General features: G+C 41.1%; 1 protein-coding gene across 4 annotated transcripts in view; it reads right to left on the reverse strand.

Moving 5' to 3' along the window:
- RTN4 (reticulon 4) overlaps positions 1-26092 on the reverse strand; it is a 44513-nt gene that overhangs the window by 13375 nt on the left and 5046 nt on the right. The window contains exons 2-3 of one of the 4 annotated variants that reach the window (XM_084285346.1): positions 16831-16887; positions 13559-16006 (exon numbers count right to left, since the gene is read on the reverse strand). The exons of 1 other annotated variant lie outside the window; for it this stretch is intronic. In XM_084285346.1, the coding sequence (XP_084141472.1) occupies positions 13559-16006; positions 16831-16887 (2505 nt within the window). Of the gene's footprint in view, positions 1-2956; positions 3098-7441; positions 7635-13558; positions 16007-16830; positions 16888-26092 lie in introns of those variants that run through there. 2 more of the 4 variants (XM_084285348.1, XM_084285349.1) reach the window with 2 other exon arrangements.

Raw genomic sequence — 26092 nt, forward strand, 5'->3', positions numbered from 1 at the left:
TTATAAACCAAGTTTATTTTTTCCCTAAGTGACTGTCAGCCCAGAATGCTGTATTATGCCATTTTCAGCATCACCTTTTAAAGCAAACTACACCCTTGCGTAAGTCATAGGTAATGGCTTAGTGCATCAATTGCAGGCTTGTTTTTGTTTGGTTTTGGGGGGGGATGGGGGGGGAAGTTTGTTAAAAAATTTGTTCATGAAATCCACCAAACACATTCTCCATTGTACACAACTGTGCGGGATCACCTAGTCTGGTCTAGTTTTGTACTGCATGGTGAGATAACACAACAAAATTCACTCTTCATGGTTTCTACTTCCACAGCTGATTAGGCTTCACGAGAATAAATTCCTCTTCTGCATCAAAACTGCTTGTTAATAGTGGTAACGTAAGAGCTATTAAATGCAGAACTCAAGACAAATTACGAACAATTACTACTGTTACAACACAATCTTAGTAATCCTGTCCTGAACATTGCAGAAGTTAACTGTAAAATAGTGTATCACAATTCAGAACAGGATTCTTACTCTAAATTCCTGTAAACAAAGCAATTCAAAAACAGTACGATTATTATTTCTTGCAGGATGAAAGTGTGCTAATGCACCAACATTAAACAACTTAGTAGACTCTTTAGGGCAACAACTACATAATCCTTTTGTAGGTACAACACAACAACGCCACTGGAGCAATTTCACATGTTTCAGAAGCTGACGTCCTTTCTTAATTATTTCTGTAGGGAAACCACATTGAGCAGCAGGCACTGCAAAAACGAGAACTCTGGTGAGAAACATAGGGAAGCCATTTTCGTAATGCTAAATATTTTATCTAAATATTTAAATTACTGTATTGGTAGAAATTTCATCAAGCTCTACAGTCGGGTTATAGTTACACAAAGACTTCAAATTTGTCATAAGCCAAAACTGCTTTTGAAAGAAACAGTCTCAGCCCTCCTCCACTCAAGTCCCATTACTTTCTTCTGCAGGGCCATGCACAGAACTAGCCTGGCTCTCTGCACACAGCCAACAACCAGTGGGACAAATACAACAACACACCAACGAAGCAGTCGGCCAGATCAGATTCTGGATGCGGTTCACCACGTGACCCCACAGACATATGGGGTGAGAGATAGAGCAGCCGACCAAAGGAGGTGACACTGCTGCTCTCAGAACAGCATCAGTTTAAAGTCCTCGTCGAATTGCAGCCCAGCGTAGAGACCCGGTACTCATCTGGGTCTCTTCGTGCTACACAGCTGCACTGCTATCTTCCCTGTCAAACAAATGAAGCTCTAAGCCAAGGCAAGACAAGTACTTTTATTTACTATTTGTAAAAATCAATCAAACAAAAAGTAAGTCTCGGTAAAATTCCTTTGGTATGAACTATAAACCCTACATTGAACAACTTTTTATTTGGTTTGTTTGTCTCTAATCACAGAAGTGTCTGTCCGGGTCTCTGTACACCTTACATGAGCGAGTTCAGCATGCAGAAGTTGGCTAGGGATGAAGCTGTGAGCATGGCCTACAAAACACTGGGAACTGAAGAGCCCTTCCAAAACCGAGCCGTAAGTATCCCCAACGCTTGGGTGAGATTTTCAAAAATCATCTTGACAAAAAAACATTGGTGGACATTTTGCTCCTAAATCATGCAAAAATCTTTGATTTTTCTCCCTGAGTATTTGCTTCAGATACTGAAACTATATTTAGTTTTAAATGGTGCAATTTGAGCATCCATACATTAATATTAGGGTGACGCTCATGTGACACACTAAGCATGGCCATATTCTCCTTCCGCAGATGGCATTAGCTCTATCAATGCCATACTCCCTTCTCTGTAGCACAATTTTAAAGCATCTACGCTGGTAGATGGTTCTTCCTGCTTCATAGGAAACCATGTGTTACAACTGGTAGCGTGTTATACCTGAACCCAGTTATAAAAATGTGAAGACAATAATTCATCTGTATGACAGTTTCCAAAATGGGAGAAATAAAGACAAATTGCTGGAATTAAAGCACACCATAAACACCAAATGGCTTCCAGCAACCTATCTTCAAGTCTTTTGTTCTCAGTAATAAGAAAAATCCCCAAGCTAGGACCTCCCAGACCACAGTTAAGCTGCACAAGAAGACTTTTCCCGTCACTCTGTCTCCACTCCATTTGGAGAACGACCAAATCAACCTCCATGTCACGACATGTGTATCTTGTTTCATAGTGAATTCTTCAAAGGGAAATTTGGTGTTATATATCACCTGAAAAATGGAATTGTAATTTTTAGTCCAGAGACTAAATGGTGAAATTGATTTTTTTTTTTCCCAATAGATCTGAAACAGGTATTTGCATTTCTTTCTAAAGTAAAAGAAAAGGTTAAAAGCATTACTATAAGCAGCTTTCTGGTGTTAACTTAAACATAAGATATTCACAGCAGATTAAAAAAAAACAAACAAAAAAATGACTCCCAAGAACAGCACTGCCGAGCATGCCTCTTCTCACTGAAACTGTTTTAAGCTGTATTTTATACAACACGAACTATAATCTCATGCATTTAATGCAAGTATTCCAGGCCTATTCTAAAGCAAGAACAGCTGCCTACATTTGGTAAGCACGAACTGTCACTTGGCATATCTAAAAATAGTACTGCTAGCATCCGTGCCTTACATGCAGAACTCATCCAATTACATTTTGCTTATAAAGCAAGTGCCGTGATAGCAGGTTTATCACTGTATTTTTGAAGTATCTGCTTTCTTTCACAGACATTTATCTTAAAACGGAATCATTGTATACAGTTTTTTGATGACAAAAAATAGTGGTTTAATATATTTAACCTGACAATCCTCTTTAAAAAAAAAAACACGAACCGAGTAATCCACTCTTTTTTTAGAAAGAGAAATTAAAAGCCTCAAGATCTACAACAGAGCTTAACTCACACGCATGAAACGAACCAAAAAAAAACAGGGGGGGACTAACCAATTTTGGCATCCATCTTGAGTTTGCTTGCATGCACCCAGATCTTGTACAGCTGACTACCCAGCGCCTTTTCACTTCCTGCTGGGGCGTTCAAAGGTCAGCAGATATACGCAACTGCCTGCCTGCTGGCTGCGTCTCGCTGCGAGCGCGAAATCTCGCAGGCAGGAGCAGGAGGCTGGCAGCCCGCAGCCAGGAGCCGCCCCTCTCCAAGTCCTTGGAACGCAGCTGCCAGGCAGAGATGCGTGCCTACAATGAACAACTACCCTGCACGCAGCCTTTAAGAACAAACAAACAAAGGGCTTCAGCACCATATAAAGACTATTTGTCTAACGGGAGAATGAAGATTTTAAAAAAAACGCAAGCAGCGTGTGATTTACAAGCATTGGGTGAACAACAGCCGTTACACTAGAATCTTTCTGTAATCTGAAACGCAAGCAGAAAATCCTTATATTCTTCAAATAATAGTCAAAATAGCTTAGACACATAAATAGAAGCCTTTTCTGGATCAAGTTAAGAAGAGCGTTGTACTAACACAGAAGTTGAATACAAGCACTGAGAACAAGCAGCTCCCAAATGCATCTATGGTGCTAAAGGACAACTGTCATCATGACCATGAGGACCACAGTAGGTAAATTGCTGCCAATTTCTTTTCAGAGCAGCACTTTCCAGCTCCTTTAATTAAATTTCTTATTCACTTATGACAGTGATTTCACATTTCCACAGATCCTTCGTGAAGAGTACCTGGCAGGCGAGGTCTGAAGCCACATTTCTCTTCCCAAGCTTGATCAAGCAGCTGTGGGGGCAGACTGGGCTGGAAAACCCCAGCCCCAGCGAGAAGTCAGGAGCGGAGCAGCGAGCAGCCAGCCCAGAGCCCTGCAGAGCCCTAGAGCACTCACCTCTGGGGAGCAGCTCAGGTTCAGACCCAGAGGCACCCCAAAAAACTGGTCATTGGTTTGGAGGGCCTACTGGAAAAGACATCTGCGTGAAAGGGAAGCCTGTGCTTCTCCTTGCTGCAGGAAGGCAGCTAGAAGGACACCACTTGCTGCTGGTGATGGAGTGGCAGGAATGCTAACCTGGAGACACTGCAAGCAGCACGCAGTCAGAGAGTGATGTTACACCCAGGTAACCAAACCAGAGCAGATCCCTGACCTTACAGTCCTGCCAGATATTGCCTACGTACTGAAATACCCCACCTGAAGCAATTTCAATCACACTACAGAGAAGGTCTTAAATGCGTCCCAATGGGTGGTCAAAGCCTTCCAAGCACAGGCCCCATTAGCACACTCGAGTTTCACATTTTAAAGACTTTCCGCATCAAAATGACAAGGTTACCTTTTTTTTTTTTTTTCCCCTCCAAGTTGTGGTTGCCATTGTAAGCAGGAGCAGTTACAGAGGGGGCTACTTTACCCTGATCAGATGCTGGGAGCCAGATGGGTCTTGCGATCACCTTGACCACCAAGTCAGCAAACACCAAACCAGCCCCAAGCTGCAAACACAGTGTGGTCATGGCATGACTGCATGTGGTGCCAAGCTTGTGGAGCCGGCTCCAACCCACAGAGCCTTCCCTGCCCTGAGGAGAGGCACTACAAAGAAGCACCAAGTCCAGCGGGACCGACGGGTCTACCTGCAGCCCAAAGGTCAGTCGGTGAGCCTGGATCATATACACCTTTCAGACCTGGCACATCTGCCCCACAATCCGCAACAGTGAAAAAAAGATACAGATTCCACAAAGTACATGCTAGAATGAAAATGAAGTCCAACACTACCGGGTTACCCACCCCACAAATGCAAAGACTATCTAACAATTTTAATTGAGCCACTGCAGTACGTTTTCTTTCATTTCTACTTAATCGTACACCCACAGATGCATGCCCTCATGCACAACATACGAACTGAGGAAACCATTCCGAAGTCCTGTTTACTCCTCATGAAATTTTTAAAAATCAAAGGCTGCATGAGCCTATGCAACCCTTTCCACCTTTTATGAAATCTGAACCAGAACTCAGAGATATTTTCAGTATACAAATCAAAAATGATAAAATAAAATACTCCTGGGATATCCTGGGTGTACAGCTGTGGTGTTCATCCTATATTACCATTATTCAGCGATTAAAACCTGACAACCCATTGAAATTATTAAAAAATAATAATCCATTCTAGACACTTCGGTACTGATTACTCCATGGGGGCTGTCTTTAAATGTGCTAAAAATAAAAGTGTTGCCATCCCCAGGGTAAACTTATTTCACCCTGCTTATCTCGATGATCGATAGCACAGGTTAGGGAAGTTTACCACTTTCACTGTGCTGCTTTCTCAATTACTACAGCTGTACCAGAAGAAACACGCATATCAAAAACAAGTTTAAGATTATTTTAAGTAGAAAGTAGTGCTCTAGGTGGAAAATCTATGAACCATACTTTTGGCTCTTCTCTGATTTTAGATTTGATTGTTACTTCATTTTTTAAAGTTTATTTTTAAGCCTGGAAAAAAGCATGTTGCAATATTTGCTTCCATATTTATTTTGTGGCAAGGCGAATAGTGTCATAGATCCCTGAACTTTACCCATCATTTTCCACACCGCTGGAGCCTGACCTAACAAAGTAAGAAAACATGAAAGAGGACTTCTTCATCTCTTCATAAATAAATCTTAACAGAAACCACACTGCACAGTCACAAAAGGAGAGGAACCAGACTGTTCTGCTTCCCCAGAAAACCTTCTTGCTCTGCTTCCATTTTCTTACAGACCCTGACTATACCAGTTGTATTATAATTAAACCTCAAAGCAGTAGGGACTTCCTTGGAGGGAGAAACAGGCACGAAAACAGCTTCCTCCACCTAACGGGATGCCATTCTGTAAGAACAAGAAGAGGAATTTAAAACACTTCTTCAAACCAGCACAAAACATACGTGAAGGACAGCTTTGGTTTTGCTTTGCCCATTTGTTACCACTCCCAGGACATGCTCATCAGGTCCACGCTTTGCATAGAAGCCCGCAGACCCCAGGCCACTGGCCTCCCCACAGCTCATCTCCCCTCCATGCAGTAGCAGCTCACAGCTTACAGGGCTTGGCGTAACCCCCTGAGTACCCTCCTGTGCGATAAAGGCACGCTCATGATTGACAACTCATTAATTTTAATCCAAGAAAGACTCTATTATTCTCAAGGCCTTGAATTCTGGGTTAGGAAACGCCTGCTTTCGGTTGCAGTGAGGGACGGACTACAGCCAATCCTGCTCGTTGGGTTGCAAAAGAAAGCCTGAAAATGGGGCCAAAGTGCCCAAAGGTAACTCGTTCAATTTTCACAGAATTCTTCCAACCCCACCCTCTTTTCAGTTTTTTAAACCCAAGAATTTCAGGCCTGACATAGGGAGCGCTGAACATTTAAAATAATTACACATTAATACATATTACAAAACACTGCAGGGTATTTTTTCCTAATATTTTACAGCCCTTTAATGAAAGCTTACAACTGAGAATGGTTGTCTTCAGGGCAAAGAATTTTCACCTGCAGCACTTTTTTTCTACATATTTAAATTTTGATAGAGCATTTTACAGATTCTAGACAGCTGGCAATTTTGCCTGAGGGGGGAAAAAAAAAAAAAAAAACAACGCAAATTTGAAACAATAGTTTTAAAGAAGAGGAAAACTTCCTAAATACAAGTACCAAGCACGACAGGGACCTTTAAGAAGTTTAGTATCCAGAGATAATTAAAATTTTTTAAAGCTTGTCTTGTTGATAAAGTTTGAAGATTATGTATTTGAATAAGGCTTAAACTCTTACACACTGAGCACTAATCACAGAGATCCACAGAGATTTACAATGGTGATCTCCCATTGGTGGTTACAGGAACAAAGGTCAGCACCACGCTAATTTAAGGCTAGCTACTTATTTACCTGAAACAATTTGATATTAGACCTTTAAGTTCTCAAAATCTAGCACAGTTTTACCTAGAATCCAACAGAATTACAAAAAATCCTAAGCAAACAAAATTAACAGTAGACCCCAAACATGGTATATACCAAAGGGAAAAAAAAAAAGCCTGCTATAGCCTGCATGCAATTTCTCCTCATAAAATTACTGAGCTACATGACCTGCAAACATGAGATTCTTTTGAGCTAATGGTTAATATTATTAAATTATTAATAACCTAGGAATTTCAACAACTAAAATCAGACTATGCTGGTATTTGTGCAATGCATACCAAAATAAGCTGTTCTTTAATACATTCTGTAGGACTGGAGAAGATCTGCAGTGCCACACAAGCTATTTCATCTACATAAATAATTTATTCTTTCTGCATTGCTCATATTTATCCATTCTAACCTACAGCTTTTACAATTTTTACATATACTACAAACAGAACTTACATCTTCAGATACATTTCACCATCAAATACATGCTACAAATACCATTTGTTAAAAGCAACCCGCAGCATCTTTAGCTTAAAAAAAAAAAAAAAAAGGAAAAAAGGTAAAAGAACAAATACCCTTATCCTTCCAACTGCTCGGCTGACTGTCCATCTCTCCCAGCGATCTACCCTCCAGCTGTGATTATCAATTATGCATACCAACAGGACAGCTGCAAGAGGAGAAATCTACAGCCCGGGATGGCAAACATGGGCTTCCCCAGCAGCGTCTGCAGTCTGCTGCTGCACTGGTGCTGCAGGAGGCCGGTCAGCTGACGGCGCGGGGTGTGGAGCACGGCTGACGCAGTGCGAGCTGTAACCAGGCTGCTAACGCTGCTCCGGCACCGAGGTGGGGAGGCAATCCCCGGCTGTTGCAGCCATTTGCTTCTCACTGTTCAACAGAACCGAAAAGATGCAGGGCGGAGGACGAGACCGCCGGCACCCACATGAAGGGAGGCAGCAGCTGGCTCGACCCCGCGGAGCAGCACCGGGAGCAGCAGCGGTGCAGCGAGGCTCAGCGCAGGCTAACAGAAGCCAGAGCACCCTAAGCAGCTTTTCACAACGGCGTGGAGCTCCAAGTGGCAATCCAACACAGGAGCATGAACAGATTGCTTTTCAAGCTATGGTTAAAGCACACTCACACATCTGCTCTGTGTAGGCTTTTCCCTCGTTTTAAAAACAACTGTCTGGCTGCATATGTGACTAACAGACATCTTTGTAACGCACCTCTCCTGTTAAGTAAAACAAAAAAGCCTAAAGGAAAACACGGTAGGACCTTACCCATGCCTGTAATAAAAGCAAGGTGCTCATGAAGAATACAAGTCTTTTTTGCTGGTATCTTTAGTCGTCATGAACCTTTCAGACATATTTAATTTCAGTGGAGCACAGACAGAACAGCTATCTCGCCCTCTGCCTAATGCCTGCAGACTAACACCTCCTCTTTTTATTTTAAATCAACATCCTATGTTGTCAGCTACAGATCTGACAATTAAATTTTCCCATCGCTTAAATAAAAATGAGAACAACCCATAGGTTTATACTACTAACGTGTAAGAAGAAACACAAAGTATTGCACAGACATGAGACGAGCAGAAACTAGAAACTCAAAATCTGAAAGAGCTGTGAGATCCATGTTGTCCTTCTGTTTTCCATTCATGTGGAAAAATGTATGGCTTTTCTCTAGCATGGAGTCTCTCTTTAATACTTGTGGCTGTCAAGAAGAAAAAGACACACTAAAAACTCCCCAGTGCTGCTCTAAAACCTCTTAAAAAAACGATAAGCTATTTTCAAAAGAATGAGAAAAGGGCATTCAGACATCTCCATGGAAATCCTGCAGAATGGCTGGGATGGGGATGCTGATCGCTCCATAAAGAGCCACTTTTAGTTTTCCAGTAGAAGAGACAATCTCACGTGGAGAAAGATTACCACAAAATTAACTGAAAACCCTATATATTGCTTCAATTACTACACAGATTTAAAGATCTTTTTATGGCATAATTGGTTACGTTCATTTTTAATTTATAGAAGATAGGCATTTTATTCTCAATTCCAACAGGCAAATCAAAACCCAGACCATAAGAGGGGCATGCGAAATGTACACTTTTCACCCTATAGTGAAAAAGTACAAAACATATCTAAAAACCTGCTTCTGTCTCTGAGCTGAAATTCCCAATAGCAACTAGAAGCCACCAAAAGCTGTGTTTCTCCCCTCACTCTTCGGATAGCTGCACTGTCACTAAATTAATTAAATCTTCATGCTTTCAGAAAGTTCCTTCTGTCAGTTGCCAGATTTCTAGACACACGACCAAAACCTCATCGCTTCTCCTTTGCCTTCCTTCCCCACATCCTTCTCCAGGAAGGCTCGTGCAGCACAGCGCTGCCCCAGCAGCAGGCGCTGAGCCACGCCGCCAGCCCTGCCTCCCAGCCCACAGGGGCACCATCTCCCTGGGCAGGAATTTCTCCCTGGCCTCCTCAGCCGGCATGTCACTATTTGCGTACTCAGCCTTCATTGCTACCACTCCATGCAAATGATACCTAAAACAAAGTCAGAATGCCCCTGCGCTCACATCTCCCGTGCCAGGAAAGATTCACAGCCCCCTGTAACGCTACTCTGCATCTGCACTGTGCCCACAGTCCTGCCTAAGCTTCACTGTGTCTGCATGTTTCTGCCCCAACATCCAGGCTAGAGCTCCCCAGCCAACAGGCTGGTTACAGAACGATATTACCAAGCGACCCAGACAACGCAGACAGATGCAATCAAGTTCAAAGCGCGTCCCTCTGCTGATGTACCTATGTTCAAAGGGACTGCACGGCTGCAGGGCGGGTGCCTTACTCACCAAACCGTCATTAAATCTCCCCCAGCAGCTGCCTGTTATGTTCCTGACTTGGAGCAGGGGAACACTTGGATGGTTACCTGATTCTGCTCGCGCCTGACATGGCTCTCAGTGCTGGCCGCCCATCTGTGCTTCTGGGAAAGCTGATAATTTACCACAAACACTCCATTTTCTCCATAATTCTTCCACACCCAAAATGCCTCGCTCTGAACTCTGCAAAAGCCTTTACCTCTCAACAGGGGTGACCTAAGCTCCAATGAAACACAGCAGGTCTATGGCTTTCCTTCAGAAGGACTTCACTCAAGGTTTTTGCTTTTAATTCTTCCTGCTCCTCCCCAGAGTCTCTACGCTGGAAGAGAAGTCTCTATTTATGATGCCCTCAAGAGCCAAATAATCTAAAAATATAACCAGGTGAAAGTAAATCAAGATTTTATCCTGAATCAAATGTTATTTTACAAATAACCTGCTCCTGAAGGAAACTGATCCGAGGCATTCTAGGGTATTTTTCCCTCAGTCAAATAAAAAACAAAACCAATGCTTCCCATCTGCTGAACTGCTCTACCTAAGTGAGCTACAAATAAACAGAAATGAACCAAGTGGATGCAGTGCTGGTGCAAGACAGCATTTCTAATTTCTTTTACACTTCATGTAACAGCAACAACCTGGCTTGCTGTTGCAGAACCACAGGATGTATTTTATTTCTGCCCTTACTGTCTGGGAGTAAAAAGAAAAGCTTTGCCACCAATACCACTCAGCTACCCTCTCAGAGCACAATAAATGCGCCCCCTCAAAAAGATATAAAATACGTAAGGTGTCAGTACTTTGCTGTATTTTTGTAATTCAAGTACTGAGCACTGTTAGCACATACAAATAAGAGCTGTGTAAGCCTGTACAATCTAGCGTTAACCCCAGCACATCCAAACACACCTGCAGAGAACGAAAAGCACCACGAAACATGGGTTTCCTGTGAAACTGACTGCCTGACAATCAACTTCTCAAAGCCATTTCTTAAACTTCCTGCAACACTTGGCACGAACAGTCTGAGTAATTTAAAATGCCTGCATAGTTACACTGAGGTACACAACTACGTGTCACGAACACGAGTTTAGGTTTTGGGGACTCTACGGCATACTTTGAGTTTGCAATTTGGTCAAATAAACAACTCTGTGCGCCATGCATCAAAAAAAGATTATGGAATGGTGTTTTTCTATCGTATTCATGCGAACTAACTGCCTGTATCCGGAAGTAAATAGGTGTTATTGTGAAGAAAGTCTGCACAACAAAAGGGCTAAGCTTTGTAACAGGTTCCAACTCTGCGAATAGTAAGTGAACTTCAACATGTCAGAATTTCTCAAAACCTTGAACGCAATCCTCTGGAAGTCATATTGAGCTCCCGCTCCTTTACAAACACTAGGTGGCATCAAAGCCCTCTTTAATGAACATGCTGTGAAAGGAGTGCCCACAGCCCCCGCTGCACCACAGCCCTACACACACCCCCATGGGAACAAGGCCTGAGCGAAGCTGCAGCTGCTGGGGACAAGGAGGGAAGGGCCCCTCTGAGGGCACAGCAGTTTTACAGAGATGGAAAATACAGGTTTTAAAGCCCAGACGGAGCAGCAGGGTTATCTGCTAAAAAGCTAATACAGCCCAAATTGAAAAATGAAGGCAAAAAAAAACAAACACGCTTTTCATGATCTCTTAAGACGACACTCGAGTGTTCAACAGTCATAGGCACTGGTGTTGCAGAGTGGTCTTTGCCCTTGAAACTACTCTAAGTAGTAACATCTTAAATGGAGATAGGCTTCCTTAGTTTAGTTCTGAATTACTTTGGCAATTTTTTTAAAATCTGTGCCGCCATGAAGTACACGGCCCCTGTGGTCTGACACCATTACAGAACACAACAGGCAGCCCACAGCTCTGTCAGGCAGCATTAAACAAACCCAGTGCTACCGGCGAGGCTGTTAAAAGCTTTGTGTGCTTTACTGGGGTGATGGTTTTTATTAAAAAACATAATCTGCAGTCATTTTTGGGTTGCTGTTGGCTCCCTGCAGTCCACTGGGACAGTCAGAAGTTACAGCTGCAGGTGCACAGAGGCATGCTTGCATTTAGGTCAGCTTTCAACAAACAGGAGCGGTGAGTATTTGAGAACATCACAATACAGCCTAGACTCAGAAGCACACACACACAGATTCACTCCTGGCCCTGTGAATGACCCCCCTTCCTTTCTGAGAGAGTGGGAAGCAACTAAGTGTTCTTTGCTTTGTTACTCTGTCTGCTACTTTGTGTTTAAGTAATTGGGTATCAAAATTAAATTTTATTCAAGGCTTGTGGTCAGAATCTGGAGGCAGGTCCCAGAAGCGCAGTTCCATGTTCCATAACACAGTAACCATGAGCAAAAAACAGCACATACTTTAAAAAGCAAACATAAATCTAGAAAAAAAAGGCTGATTTTCATTTTGTATTCTCATCTATTTAACTTTAAGAAAATGTTCCTCTATAATAAGACAGAAAATTATTTTTTCTTCCCAAGCAATACAGCATATCAAAAAGTACAACTGCTTTATAGGGTGAATACAACCACTGACAGAGACTGCAGACAGCTCCCCAGTTCCCAGCCCCCTGCCTCGCCCAGCTCCTGCCCCTCAGCTAACATAGAAGCAGGACAGATGGGTGCCCTGTCACAGCATCGTGCCACTAGGCAGGAGAACGCAGACAGTCTTCAACTCCCTCCTCTGCTTTCATGCGCAGTTCCATACAGACAGAACAGCAACAGCTGTGTCCTTGTCAGACCCAAAAACTTCCTGTTAAAAGAACTAACAAAAAAGCTAAAATATATACATGTAACATTCAGGGTTCCTTTTTGTTTGTTGGTTTTAATCTCTTAACTAACATTTTTGCAATAAGGCTTTTTACCCAAACATTTGATTTTATTATAAAAACATAACTGTGCTTTCTGCAGTAATAGGTTTTAGTGGGAAAGCTTCTGGTGCTAGACTGTAAAGCAGCAGCAGAGTACTGTGACATCAGAAAGCAAAGTACTCCTCTGGTCTACAAGAAGCTGGAGCTCCACAATCCACACAATCCATTCAGTGTAGAATGCAAGGGAAAATTGACAGCAGTCTTATCCTTTCTTAATTCTCTGAAATATTAACTACGTTGAAATGCAAGTCCCACATGAAAGTTATCATCTCTGCTGTATGTAAACCAATTTTAATGTTTGCAGGATACTGAACTTCTTACTGGCCACTTTCCTACTAACCTGAACAAGTAACTCCCTCATGTGTGCTGTTTATTTTAAACCACTGGCCTTGATCTAATAAAAGCTGCAAGTCATGTTGAGTGGAGCTGTATGGTTCCTTTTCCATATTCCAAACACAAATTGTACATATCACAGCAAAAATGATATTTTCCTAGATTTCAAAGTCTGATGATTAACTGAATTCTGTATAAAAAGAAAAACACCCTTCAAATTGTGCACATGGAGCAGACTGAGACACCAGATTCTGCTTACTATCATGTAGTAAGAGCAAATTTGGAAGGCCATCTAATGCCCAACCTGCAGACAATCACAGAAGAGCTTGCAGTGAGCAGTGACTTATTTCTGTGTCAACAGATCACCAGCAGGAGAACTGAAGGAGAAACCTGAAGACAGCGAGTCCAGCCCTGATAAACAGGAAAAAAAAAAGTACTAAAGCAGTCAGAATATGAAAAAGCTAAGAGTGCAGGCACTAACGTTTTTGTTACCCTCAACCTATACAGGGAAGTTTGCAGAACATGACTTAAAAAAGATTAAATCATGACATGCTTAAGTGTAGCTAAAGAATTACAAAGATTAGTGAACTGCAAGACAGTGTACACAGATTACCTGAAGATTTACTCAGCTTTGCTGAAAATACAGCAGTAGGCTTTTCCTTTTCTTTAATTGAAGCAGCTTCTCTCTCAGCTTCCTTCTCAAAAGCTTCTGGTTTTACTACACTGACTATCTCTTTTTCAGTGGATACAGGTAAGGTATCTGTGGCTGGTAAGGACAATATGGATGCTTCAGGCACTTCTCTGTCCACTGCCTCCAAGGACTTTTTCAAGACATGAGCATCTTCTTCAGCTTTAACTTCTACATTCTTTATAGACAGATCACAGGGTAGCTCTGGGCAAGGCAACTGCCCCTTCTCATCTTTGATCTCATTACTGATACCTTCGCTTTCATCTTTGTGCATGATTTCTCTGTCAGCAACTTCTGCCACAAATTCGGGAACAGTTTTAGGATCAACTACCATCACAAAGTCTTCTGCTACTGAGATTGGGGAAGACTCTGTGGATGAGAGACCTTTGCTGTCTCCTGTTTTTGGTTCTGTAGCAACAGATACATCAGCTGAGTAAGTCATAGCATTCAGCTCTTCCATTTGAAGGGGAATCTTCTCTGCCTTAGCTATTTTTGTAGGTGTTGGCTCAGATGGCTGCGTGGCCACACTTTTGGAAGAGTCCAGTTCGGCTGGGAAAGACTCCAGATAAGGCTTGCCTGGGGCAGCTACTGAATCTACAAGTTGTTCTTCATGTTCATCATCAGTTACAATGCTCTCAGTTGATTTACTTTTTAAGATGAGAGACTGCTCTTCACTTTCTTTCTCAGGAAAGTCAGATATCACCTCTCTATTAAACAAGTCAGATTTTCCAAACTGTGAAGACAGTTTTTCAACAAACTCTTTGTGTTCAGGCACATCCTGAGAAATGCATTCTGTTACTGGCATCTTTGAATAATCTGTTAAAGATGAAGAAGCAGATTCACCAGAGACCTTTGTTTCCTTAATTAAGTCACATGCAATAGATATATACGGAGTCTCTGTATCTTCAGGACTGGCACTACTCTCACGATCAGCTTTAAGTGTCAATTCCTCTTTTGCTTCTTGGGCCTTTGTCGATGGTACATTCACTGCTTCCTGGTATAAGGGAGGTTTTTCTGCCTCTTGCTTTACATTCTCATAATTAGCAGTAGGAATAAATGTTTCTAATGGGGAAGCTTCAAGCTGCACAGTAGATGTTTCTGTACCAGCAGTCCCACTGCTTAGCGGGGCTTCCATGACAATATCAGGCAATACTGGTGATGGAGCAGCTTCCGAGCCTTCGAATGAGGGGCAGAGCTGCGTCACAGGTTTCAGAGTCTCTTGTACTGACTCGGAGGTTTGAACTAAATCAATCTTCGTTTCATAAGCAAGTTTGGTACATGCCACATCATGCATTTCACTTTCATATGCTTCTTGTACTAGATCAGGAGTAAGACCTTCAGGCATACTCGCTGCAATGTCAGATAGCCTATCAGCAGTGCTATCTGTTTCAGCATAGTCAGCTTCCTGGCCTTCCTGCTTGCCAACTGCTCGAGTACTAAAATCACCTTGTTCTGTGTTCTGAGCTTTCATCTCTGCAATTTTTTTCTCATCATCGGTTCTATTTTCTGAAGTGCCTTCCTCTAGTGGAGAAAGAGATTTGACTTTGTCACCATCAGGAGTTACAGAGGATTCAAATTTAGTGCAAGTGATGTAAGTCTGAGGAGGCTCTTTTACAGCTTCTGGGGTACTTGGGAAGGAGAGATCTTCAGCACTGCCTTCACTCTCTCTTTCATAATCCTTCTGCACCACCAGCTTATCTACACCGTATTTGTTATCTAAACTGCTTTCCACTGTGCCATCTATCTTACTTCCAACATCCTCTCTCAAGCTGCTCAGTCCATGACTAGGACCTTTTAATTCCCATATTGGCTCATATGGTTTGAAGTCTACATATTCTTCCCTCTGAACAGTGTCTTTTTTCAATGCTCCCTTTTCACCATAATCACCACCTTTGTACTTGTCTTTGTTATAGAAGATATCTTCCTCAATTTTCTCAGACAAATCTTCAGGAGATTCTGGAGACATTTTCAGCTGCTGTGCAGGCATTTTCTCCAGGTTACATAATTCTTTAGGGCCCTCTAGCTGCATTTCTTCTTCAGCTTGAGATAAAATGGCTGCTTCTGCTTTAGCGAATGGGGGTTCCATTTCTGAGTATTTCATCTTAGAAATGTCTTTGTTTCCCTCAGCAAGAAATGGATTTGTTATGTTTTCCATTGTTTCTTTACAAATCTCACTTGCATTTTCTCTGTAAATGCCTCTTGCAGGTAATCCATCTGAGAGTTTATCAAAGGCTGTGTGCTCTTTAAAGGGATCAGCTGAGAGAGGAGAGAAGGAGGGAAGAGAAGCAGCAGTATCAAGTGGGACTGCAGTAAAATCCTCTTGACCAAGTGACTTAGCGCTACCTGGCTGCTCCTGCAAGTCCATAACTTTTTCTGTGACCGTGGACAGAAAGGAAAGTTAGAGAATGCAAGTGCTCTTAAAGTCAATGCAAATTTTCATGACAAGTTCACATGATGTTAGTTATGGAGAGGTTCTGAGTTCTGTAACAGATATTACTAGCCAAAAAAACAAAGTATCGTTTAAAGTATGCTATTCTATTTCATCTCTTCTAGCAGAGAAGTATGCAGGAAGTAGGCTAGAGAAGCAGCAACTTTTTGCAGTGCAAAGATCACAGTAAAGCTGAAGATGCCAGACAAGTAAAGAGCATCCAAGTATAGCAGGCAATATTGTCAAAGTGCAGAGGGAAAAGAAACAGAAAGAGGGTATGTCCATACACTTGTGCATAAATATATGCACAGACGTGCATGCCAGTAAGAATTTTTTTCCATTTTTTGTTTAAATAATGGGAATTTGGTGGACAATGTAGCTAACAAAACCCACTAAAAATATATAAAATTTTACTTATATGAAGTACTGCAGAAAGTTACTATGGATTAATTCTTTCTGCTAAATCAATAAAGCAACTATGCTTTAATGTGCTAACCTGCTAATAGTATCAACTGCTCTCTTACATCAAGGGTCCAAGAACTCACAGATGGCAGTAGTTTGTTTACAGAACAGTTTACCATGTAAATAAATGAATACGTATTAAAATATTGAACAGATCAACGGAAAATTCAAAACTGAAAAAGAATGAGAGGCGCTATTCTTGGACCCATGCTGACTTTTAGTAAAGGCAAACTCATTGGAAAGAGTTAATGAGATCAGATCAGAAATGCAGGATGTATTCAGACAAAGGTGAGCAGAAAGAACTTGCCTGCAGAGGAGTGCATCAGAGGCGCAGATGTAGCAGGAAGAGCAAAAAGGGTCTCATCTGAAAAACAAACAAATAACCTCAGCAGAAATAAAGGCTAAATAGTTTGATGGGGGAGAGGAAGGGGAAAGGGAGGGAGGAGCGAGCAAGTAGTTCCCAGTACCTAGACAGGCATGTAGCCAACACCCACACAGAACCTCCGAACTAGATACAAGCCAGGTAATTTGGGAGAGTCAATGTTCAGAGTTCTCCCTTTGCAACAGGATCTTTACTGAGGTAACTGAAGGATCTCCACCCTTCAAGCCAAGGTCCAGTTTAGGATAAGATACACACCAGCAACTATTTTTTATTTTCGTTATTCAAACTTGCATACTACCAAGCAGTTTTACTACCTCCATCATTAGAAAAATCACCTGCCATTGACACACTGTCCTTAACCTACTCCCTTTGTCAGAGGGTTTCCTAGCTCCTAATATTTGTGAGAACAGCAGGGATAACAAGACTCAACCAAAAATTCTGAAAAGTTAAAAAGAGTAAAGCTCCGAAACTCTCCAGAGAGTGCTGATCTGGTAACAGTGCCTGTACTCCTAGTCACTATTTGCATTATGTTATAATGTAGACAAACTTCCAAATGAAGGCGTTCTTAAATCTTTCTTTGTCTTGAGTCAAGAAGACTATTTGTTTTTCTAAATTTGTATTAACCTTAATATTTCACTAGAGGAAGTTCCAGACCTCCAATTACAACCCAAAGAGCTAAGTAAATATAAGGAAGGCCACCGTGCTCCAAAGGTAAGATAGTCACTCATGGTCACTCTGCTTCACAAATGCATGTCAAGAAGCCAGAGGATCCCAGAGTTTCAGATTTTACACTACCTGAAATAAACGCATAACTATATTTTACAAAGCTGCATTAAACATTTAATGAAAGCCCAGTTTAGAAGCAGCAATGTCAGTAGGAACTAAACAAACCAAAACCAGTCTTCCTCTATATTCAAGTCAGCAGCAGTATTTTTCCCAGATCTGTCATGGCCTGTTGGCATTACATCAATGTAAAAATAGTAACATTTAGGTAACTATCTTTTAATTCAAAAACTTCATACACTCTTCAGAAAGAGAGTGCTAAAGAGTATTTGCAGTTTGCACTGATTGCATTTCCAGAATTGAAAATTATTTCAAAGCATTTCAATTAGATTTTCAATTTCCAGTCTAGACAACATCAACAATCTTTAGTTTTATTTGCCTGGACAAAGATCAAGTATAAAGAAGCTGAGAACACATATCGTAATTAAAAGCAAAGTGAAATAGAATCAATTGCTTTCAAATGATGAAAGGCAAGGAATGAGAAACATGGTGAGTCCAACAGAATATAGAGAATAATCCAATGAAGACATTATGGTCATTCAGCGTTGAACCAAGACTTTCTCCAAAAGCAATGCCACTTCAAGAACCTCATGACCTGTTTGGCTTACTCAAATTATTCCCAACTGCAGTTTTCCAAAAATCAGAAGTGTTTGCACAACCTACATTTCCTGTCACAATACAACCAGTCATTTTTGTTTTGCAGAACACTTATCTTCAAGTGATGTTTAGAATTCACAAACCATGGCAAGAGTAATAAAATTGGAGCATAAGACTCAGTATTTAGAAGCTTCCTTAACTCCTGCCAGGCTAAAGAGGGCCTCTGTTCCGTCTTCTGGAAATTACGTTTTCCTATTAAGAACCACAGAGTGCAACCTCAATTCCCAATTTAAAACTTGTTAAAACAGTGCTACAGTTCAGTGGCAGCAAAAGCTTTTAAGGATCAAACCCACACCCGAGGACAGCTGACCAATCTGATACCACAGGTCACAGAACTGCACCACCCACCCACACACCGCCTGTCCTTTATTTTGGGAGATGCTCAACCCGCGGGCCTGGGCTCCCAGCCATCTCTTCAGCCAGGTGCTGACCCCCCTGCAGAGCCTGCTGCCCAGCCACGCCACCAGGCCTGGAGCGAAACACGGGGCTTCACCGAAAATACAGCCTGAGCAATCAGTCCAGAGCACTGCTCTGCTTTCCTGAAAATGATGCCAAAAGCAGGAACATCAAGTATTTTCCTTCAGTCTCTAGCGTGCCCACTGTGTCAAGGGCCACTGTTGAGCTTTAGATTTGGCCTCACCCTTTGCACCAAGGAGCAGCACTCTCTTATCCCCCAGCTTTATGCCTAGAGGGACTGAGCAAGTAGCACCTCCCAGCCGTAAATACCGAGCTCTGTCCCTCTTTTTGCATGCCAGATGCTGATCCTACTGAAACATTTCATACCACTTGGTTACATGGATCAGCAGTGCCTGCATATCCCTGAGCCAAGGCCAACATTTCTTATCACCTCACCTCTTCCCTGCCCATGACACACTCCCCTTGGAGCACTGCACACACAAACACCAGGTCCAAAGCCTCAAGGGAGCTGCCACGTGCCAGCTCACCAGGAAGCTGGCAACAAGGAGCACTGCTCAGTGCGCACCTTCCCCCAAAACACACACTCATCTCCTCCAGGCCGTGCTGGAACAGCAAATCTATGTTTGCTGGAAAGGATTTACACTTGGGAGCAGAGGAGATGGGAAGGGAAGCAGGATGGACTTGAAGAGACTGTACAGCGCAGCATCAGGAGAGAGACAGGCACTGGAAGAAAAGGATCTCAGCATGGGGAAACCAAGCACAAGCCAAAGAAGCGGGGATGCAGAAAATCTAGAAATAGAAGGGTGAAGAAAGAAGACAGTCTGCTGGGGTAAGGAGGTGAAGAGGAAATCTTTTTAATGCTTCACAACCCCAGCAAGAGAGGTTTCTGCTGAGGAACACTGATTTTAGCAATGTGATCCCTGATTTTGGAGTGGTGCATTGAGACAGCACAACACAGGAACTCGCAGGTTTGGCCTCCATTTACTCAACACAAACACACAATAGCCACGCGAGTCACTGAACTCCCAGCTTCTCTTAATGGAAGGATATTATGCCCACACCCATACTTTACTTTTCACACAAAGCTGGAGTGTGAAAAGGGATTATATAAAAGCAGTATTTCCTAACCAGCCAAGGAGAACCACCCACTTGCCCTCCATCCACATCAGAGCAGCATTTTTCCTGCCAAAAGGAAGATAACACGAGGACCATTTCCTGCTGTTGGCCCTGTCTAACACCTCCAGGCACGTGGGGGGGAACAGAGTAGGCCCTCTACAACTCATGACTGCTGAGGGAACCACCCATTCTCTTCAAACTGTAGCTCAAATGACTGAAGGGAACGAGTTTTTTCCAGCACTGACATTTGCACTGAAGAATCTTTACCTGTGATATAAGAATTGGAGGTAGAACCCTTTCAGAAACAACTCCGGGGGTGCTCTGCCTTGGGTGCTGGAACCAGGGGCCAGTCCCACAGAAGTTCCAGCACAGCCTGTACTTTGGAACACATGGGAGCTCAGATATAACTTTATGACAGCCCATCAGCATTGGTCATGTAATACAGACCTGTGGTATCACGCGCTGAACAGCCCTTAGTGCAGATTTGCCCGGGTGTTTTTGTTCTGCTCAAATACCAGACTCGAGCTCATGCCTGAGCCGACTGAGGAATCTGAGGTGACTTTATCAGGTACTATCCAGAGCATGCTTCATTAAGAACAACATTCTTACCTAGATTTTAGTTTCACAAACCCCTAAGAAATATTTTTAAATACTGGGGGAGGGGGAACAGCCAGACAGGAACAAGACTTCAAAAGCTTTCCCATCACACCCCCCATCCTCACAGGCTAGCAGCTATGCAATAAATCAAGAGAATACAGGGTAGCTGTAAATTAAGAATGGGATTGTGCAGGTCAAACTAAAGATTAAAATATAATATTTCACTATGCACATACGTATCCAGCCAAGGAGCTGTGCAAATTTATTTATGGTCTCATTTAAGCTTCAGTGTAGCTTTTTAAAAACAACCAGCCATGTACGTGAATATATCACCCTAAGAGGAGAGGAGAAAAAGAACGTTAACACATTAATGCACAAAGTGATTCATTTTGATCTTTCTTTAAATGACTCAGCAAATTTTACCTTGACTTTATACAAAATATTGCCCCCCCCCAAAAAAAAAGTGCAGCTCTTCCTTTCATTAGCACGAACCCTCACACTCAAAAGCTCTGTAAAATTGTTTCAACTAAAACGTAAGTTCCACTAACATAAAACTGATTTATGTTTTTAATTTATGTTTTGTTTAAAAATAAAAAAGTGAGATGGCAACATACCAATGAAGCATCATTTAAAACTCACATTCTGATTTTGTACCAATTCCCCTGCTAACCAGGGTTGTTATAGGAAACCATTATCATCAGTTTAAACTGAAACTGGTTAATACCAAAGTTTTGGAAAAAGAGCATAGAATTAAATGAAGAGAAAGATTTCTGAGACAACAAAGAGAAAGTGAAGTTAGCTGCAAAACACTTCCAGAGAAAGAGAAAAACATTTTAAAATGAAAAAGTAGTAAACTGACAGTTCCTGTGAAAACAAATTAGCCCAAAAAGTGAATTTTCTTCAAAATATACTTGCCACAAGAAAGCAGCAAGCAGAGGACTTAAGTCTAGTCACAGAAAAAAAAGAACTGAGAAGAACATGCTTTGCCCCCATTGCTGGATTTTTGGTAACAAATGCACCTATCCACCTGCTCTCACACACAACTTTCCAAGCATCAGGTTTATGGTAAGACAGGTCTGTTGTTCTGATACACTCCTCATTTTTATGTATGAGCTCAGTATTGAAAAAAGAGACAAAAAATATTTTTTCCTTACATATATATATATTGATAGTATGCTTCATCCTGATGCACAGCTTAGCTTTATTAGGGGACTGCATCAGGGAATTTGCTGATGCTAGATGGCATTTTCAGTCTTCAGAAAATAAAAAACATTTCCTGGATTAGTTTACTGGAGATTGTACATTATTCTTGCCAACTGTTCTTTTTTTTTTTTTTTTTTTTTTTTACGAATAAAGTTTTTAAGAATCCACTTCACCTCTGCATTTTTAAGAAAAATATCAAAATGCCTGCTAGCAAGACAAAGTACTAATAAGACAGACCCACCACAATGGGACACTGATTCTGAAGAGCCTCTCTTGTTAATACAAATATGTAACAATAAAAGAACAGACAAAATAAGTGGCGTCTCATGTGGCATAAAAGTTTTATCCACAGCAATTCCTGTGGGGCTGACAGGAAAAGAAACTGCCTGCTTCTTCAACACATCGAGTTGTTAATTTGCCCACAGCAAAGACTGCCCCAAGCTGCATTATTTATCTCAAATTATTTACAGAGAACATGCATATGTATTACTGCTAAAGTTTTACTCTTTATGATTCTGTGATTCTTACTGTTTTGTGATTTATTTATTTTTACAGATTCAGGAACTACAAAAACCCCCCAGGTCTTTGCAGAGCAATGCAGTATCCTCACATTTTATAAGCACAAGGACAGAGTGCTATGCTTTCCCCTGCCATGTGCCAATATCAAATTATTACAAGTAAACTGTTACATCTTGGCATAAAGCGTCAAAGTCTGTATCTGACCATTTGAGAAAGTTAATTTAAATATATTAAAGCAGAGTCAAGTTCTCAGATGCCTAATTCCGTGCTGCAGTGCACAAAAGCACACAACTTCGCAAGAACTTTGAGAAGAGCAGCTGCCTACACAGACTCCATTTAAATCACCTCCTGTTCTGATGCAGTTGTTCTAAATACAGTATTTCACCAAATACTTAAGCAATTCAAGATGAGGATTCAACAGCTAATAGCATCTTTTCGTATCATTAGATCCGGCTGCAGGGCCACAGCAAACAACTAGGTTCTCTCACTCGACACTGTTTAGTCATACATGTAGTCTATAAACAGACATTTCCAGTTTAGTAAATTAGACTGTAAACTACTTGGAAATCTTAGAGAAAAGTATTTACATACAAGCCACTACGGAAGACAGACTGCTGCAGATTCAAATGAAAACAGAAGCCCTATTTTTAACATCTTGATGTATCAGAGGTAGGATCACAAAAGGATCCAAGAATTTTATCATCAGCAAGGGCAACTGGGAGTCCTCTTGGGACTTCAGCTACTGCCAAGAGGCACCATGCATCATTTGCAGAGTAAGTTCCACTATACTGCATTGGAGACTTCTAATTTTACATTAGTTGAAACAGATCAAGAAAATGAGTTCCAAACAAGCATTTTGAATGTTTGCCACTTTAGATACTCTGTTTTATGGAAAAAAGTCTCTAGCCAGAAGCAGTGTCATCTTACTGTTTAATAAATCTATAACCAGAGTGGTTTAAGAAGCTTTTTTCCTCCTTCAGATATGGTATTTGCATGGTACAACTCACAGCACCCTTCCTTCTTTTCAAAAAGTGACATTTGAGGGGAGTTGCTCCACAATGCAAATACCGTTCAGGGTACAAGGACACAGGTAAGCTATGCCATTCCATCTTCTTTTGGTCAGCTATAGAGTAAAAAGGGAGACTATACCAGCCCTGCAATACTCATCTACCAACCAAAGCAGGAACAGGGTACAGGGAAGATGTGTTAATGCCAGCTGTATGATGATTCCCTCCATTACAATTGCCAAACTGCCAAAATGAATGTCCATTGTAAGAGCGTCGGTATTTTGTTTGTTGTTTTTTCTTTCCTTTAAAGACCTTTAAATACTTCTGACACAGCTGTCAACCCCTCCTTGGTCTTGCATCAAATGCTGATGAATAATTCTATGGACAGGATCCAAGGGGCGTTACAGAAGACGCTTGTTTCGCCACTTCCTATCTCCAGGCTCTCACCAGTACAAGTATCCCTGTATCTCTCTGGAGCAGGGACACAATTTTATCTGGCTTTTAGGGGGAAAAAAAAAAAGTTCACTTAAGAATAAGCAGCACATAACAAATAACTTTCACCTAGATTAACCAAAAGTCTGTATCCTTGCCCAGCTATATCAACTGATCTAACCACAAAGTGTTTTCTTACAGAAGTAGCATCAGGTGGTGGGTAAATACCTCCTTTTATTAACATCAGGTGGCCACAATCATCAGCTTCAACTGTTCAGAGCTCACCTGTGAAGGCCTGAAAATACCCACTTCATCACAAATAAAGGCAAATATTTAATAGCAAGGCTTAGAATGAATCTAGAGAGCTCAGATATGAATGAATATTCACAGATCAGGGATTTATATTTAAGGATTTAAATTATTTTAATATACTTAATTTAAAATAAAAAGCAATCTAGCCAGCTACAAACACAAATCCAGCTCTACACCACCTTATAGATGAGAACTCACACTGGCAGTATTTGTAACCAAAAACTTATGGAATTAATCTAAAAACTAAATAAGCCTTACATAAGATCCAGATTCTTTAACCATACATTGGCATAATACACAAATTTGGGTTCTGGCAGTGCCACAAAACAGAAAAACATAATTACATCCAAACTTATTCAGAAGCAGGAGGTCTAAAGAGCCATGCAAACCCTATAATTACGCAGACATTATCCAATTTAATTTCAGAGATTATACCAATCATAAGAGTCCCCTTCACTGATTTGTACAGATGGAATTTTTCTCTGCTTGCTCCATGATTAAAGAAATTAAGAAATATTTAGATTAGCTACTTTATCATTGCAGAATACATTTATTAGCTAAATTAATCTTTCAGAAATGGAGAAGAGATGCTACCAATTTCTTCCAGCATCTATTCCCAACACATTACCTTGTGTGACAAGCCTCTGTCTTAAGAATTTGTAGTCTGCAAAATAAAAACAAATGGATGCGTAAGGTAAGTCCGTGCCACGAGACAGAAAAAACACGGATATTCTGAGGGTTCAACAAAGCCATTACCATCATGTAAGAATATCTTTTAAAGAAATGGATGAAGCGATGTGAAAACATTAAATATACTATCCCAATAATCTCCTTTTAAAGGAATATGTTCAGATATCAAGTAGGGCTATAATCCTGGGTTGCAGTAGATTTTGGTCAATACAGGTTTTAACTGCCCACTTAGGTTTTTGAATCACTTAGACCACTCACATACAAAGGAGAACTGATTTTCTTATCTAACAATGAGATCTTTTAAACAAAACTTCGGTTCAAAACACTGGAAATTCCTCCCTTTGCCCTTTGAACAGCATTTCTCAAGCTGAAGGCATGAATTCTCAAAGACTAGGCTGAAGACCAAGGAACGACCTTTCTTCCAACACTACCGCATACTTTTTTCTACTTTCTCCAGCTCTTGTTCCTTTTCCTTACGGTTCTCCAGCTCCAACCTGCTTTCTAAAGGCCTCACACATGCTCTAACCATTTTGCTCGGCATTCATTTCCTTATCACAAAGGACAGAGATGGACAGGCATTACAGGCTTTTGTCTTCTCTGAGAAGAGGGACTATAGAACAGCTCAAAAAAACTGGTCACAAAACACTAATAACTGGATAAGCAGTAGGGTTTTGACATCAGACCAACAGCATCTAATGGGCCAAGAGCATTTTTAATTGGAAACAGAAAAGTTTATATTTATCTCAGTCTGCTGTCTTATTTAAAGACTTCTCAATTAACATATTCTTCTTAGCTGATGAAGTTGATGACATGATTGCTCCACTCATTAAAAAGCTGCAAGTAAAAGTTCACAATACATTCCTAAGACAAAAAGCAAGCCTTCCAGCAAAAACAGAAGGTCAAACTGGTATTCCTAGCACTTCCACACAACACCAAAGTAATATTTCCTGTATTGAAAAAGGTATGTCCCCTTTATACATTGGAAAACACTAAACGGAGACAAAGCCATTAAAAACCATAGGGAAGAGCAGTCTTAAGAAAACCTCTACATAGAAATAGTCTTATTTTGACAGATACAGTTAACAGCAGATTATTTCCACTTGAAAGATAAAAACATTCTAATGTAATTTGATTTTCTGACTTTATGAATATTAATAAGCCAATTAATTTATTGCTACTGTCATAGCTCCAAATGTCAAACAGCTCTAAGTCCAGTGATCTCACTGCTACCTGTACTTTACTGCCCCAAAAGCCATCTTAAAAAGTAAAAAACATCATGTAGTGTCTTCAAAGTGTGATAGGAGCCATTTCTGTTTCAATCCAAGAAACAAGATATAAAAAAATATGAAAATATTTCACTGTTCTACTTAGACTCCCAATTCACTTTATATATGTAACAGCTTCTTTTCTTTAATTTCTAATGCAGCTCAATCAACAGCTACATGATTTTCTCC

Source organism: Netta rufina, assembly GCF_964035555.1.
Source record: "Netta rufina genome assembly, chromosome: 3".
Lineage (NCBI taxonomy): Eukaryota > Metazoa > Chordata > Aves > Anseriformes > Anatidae > Netta > Netta rufina.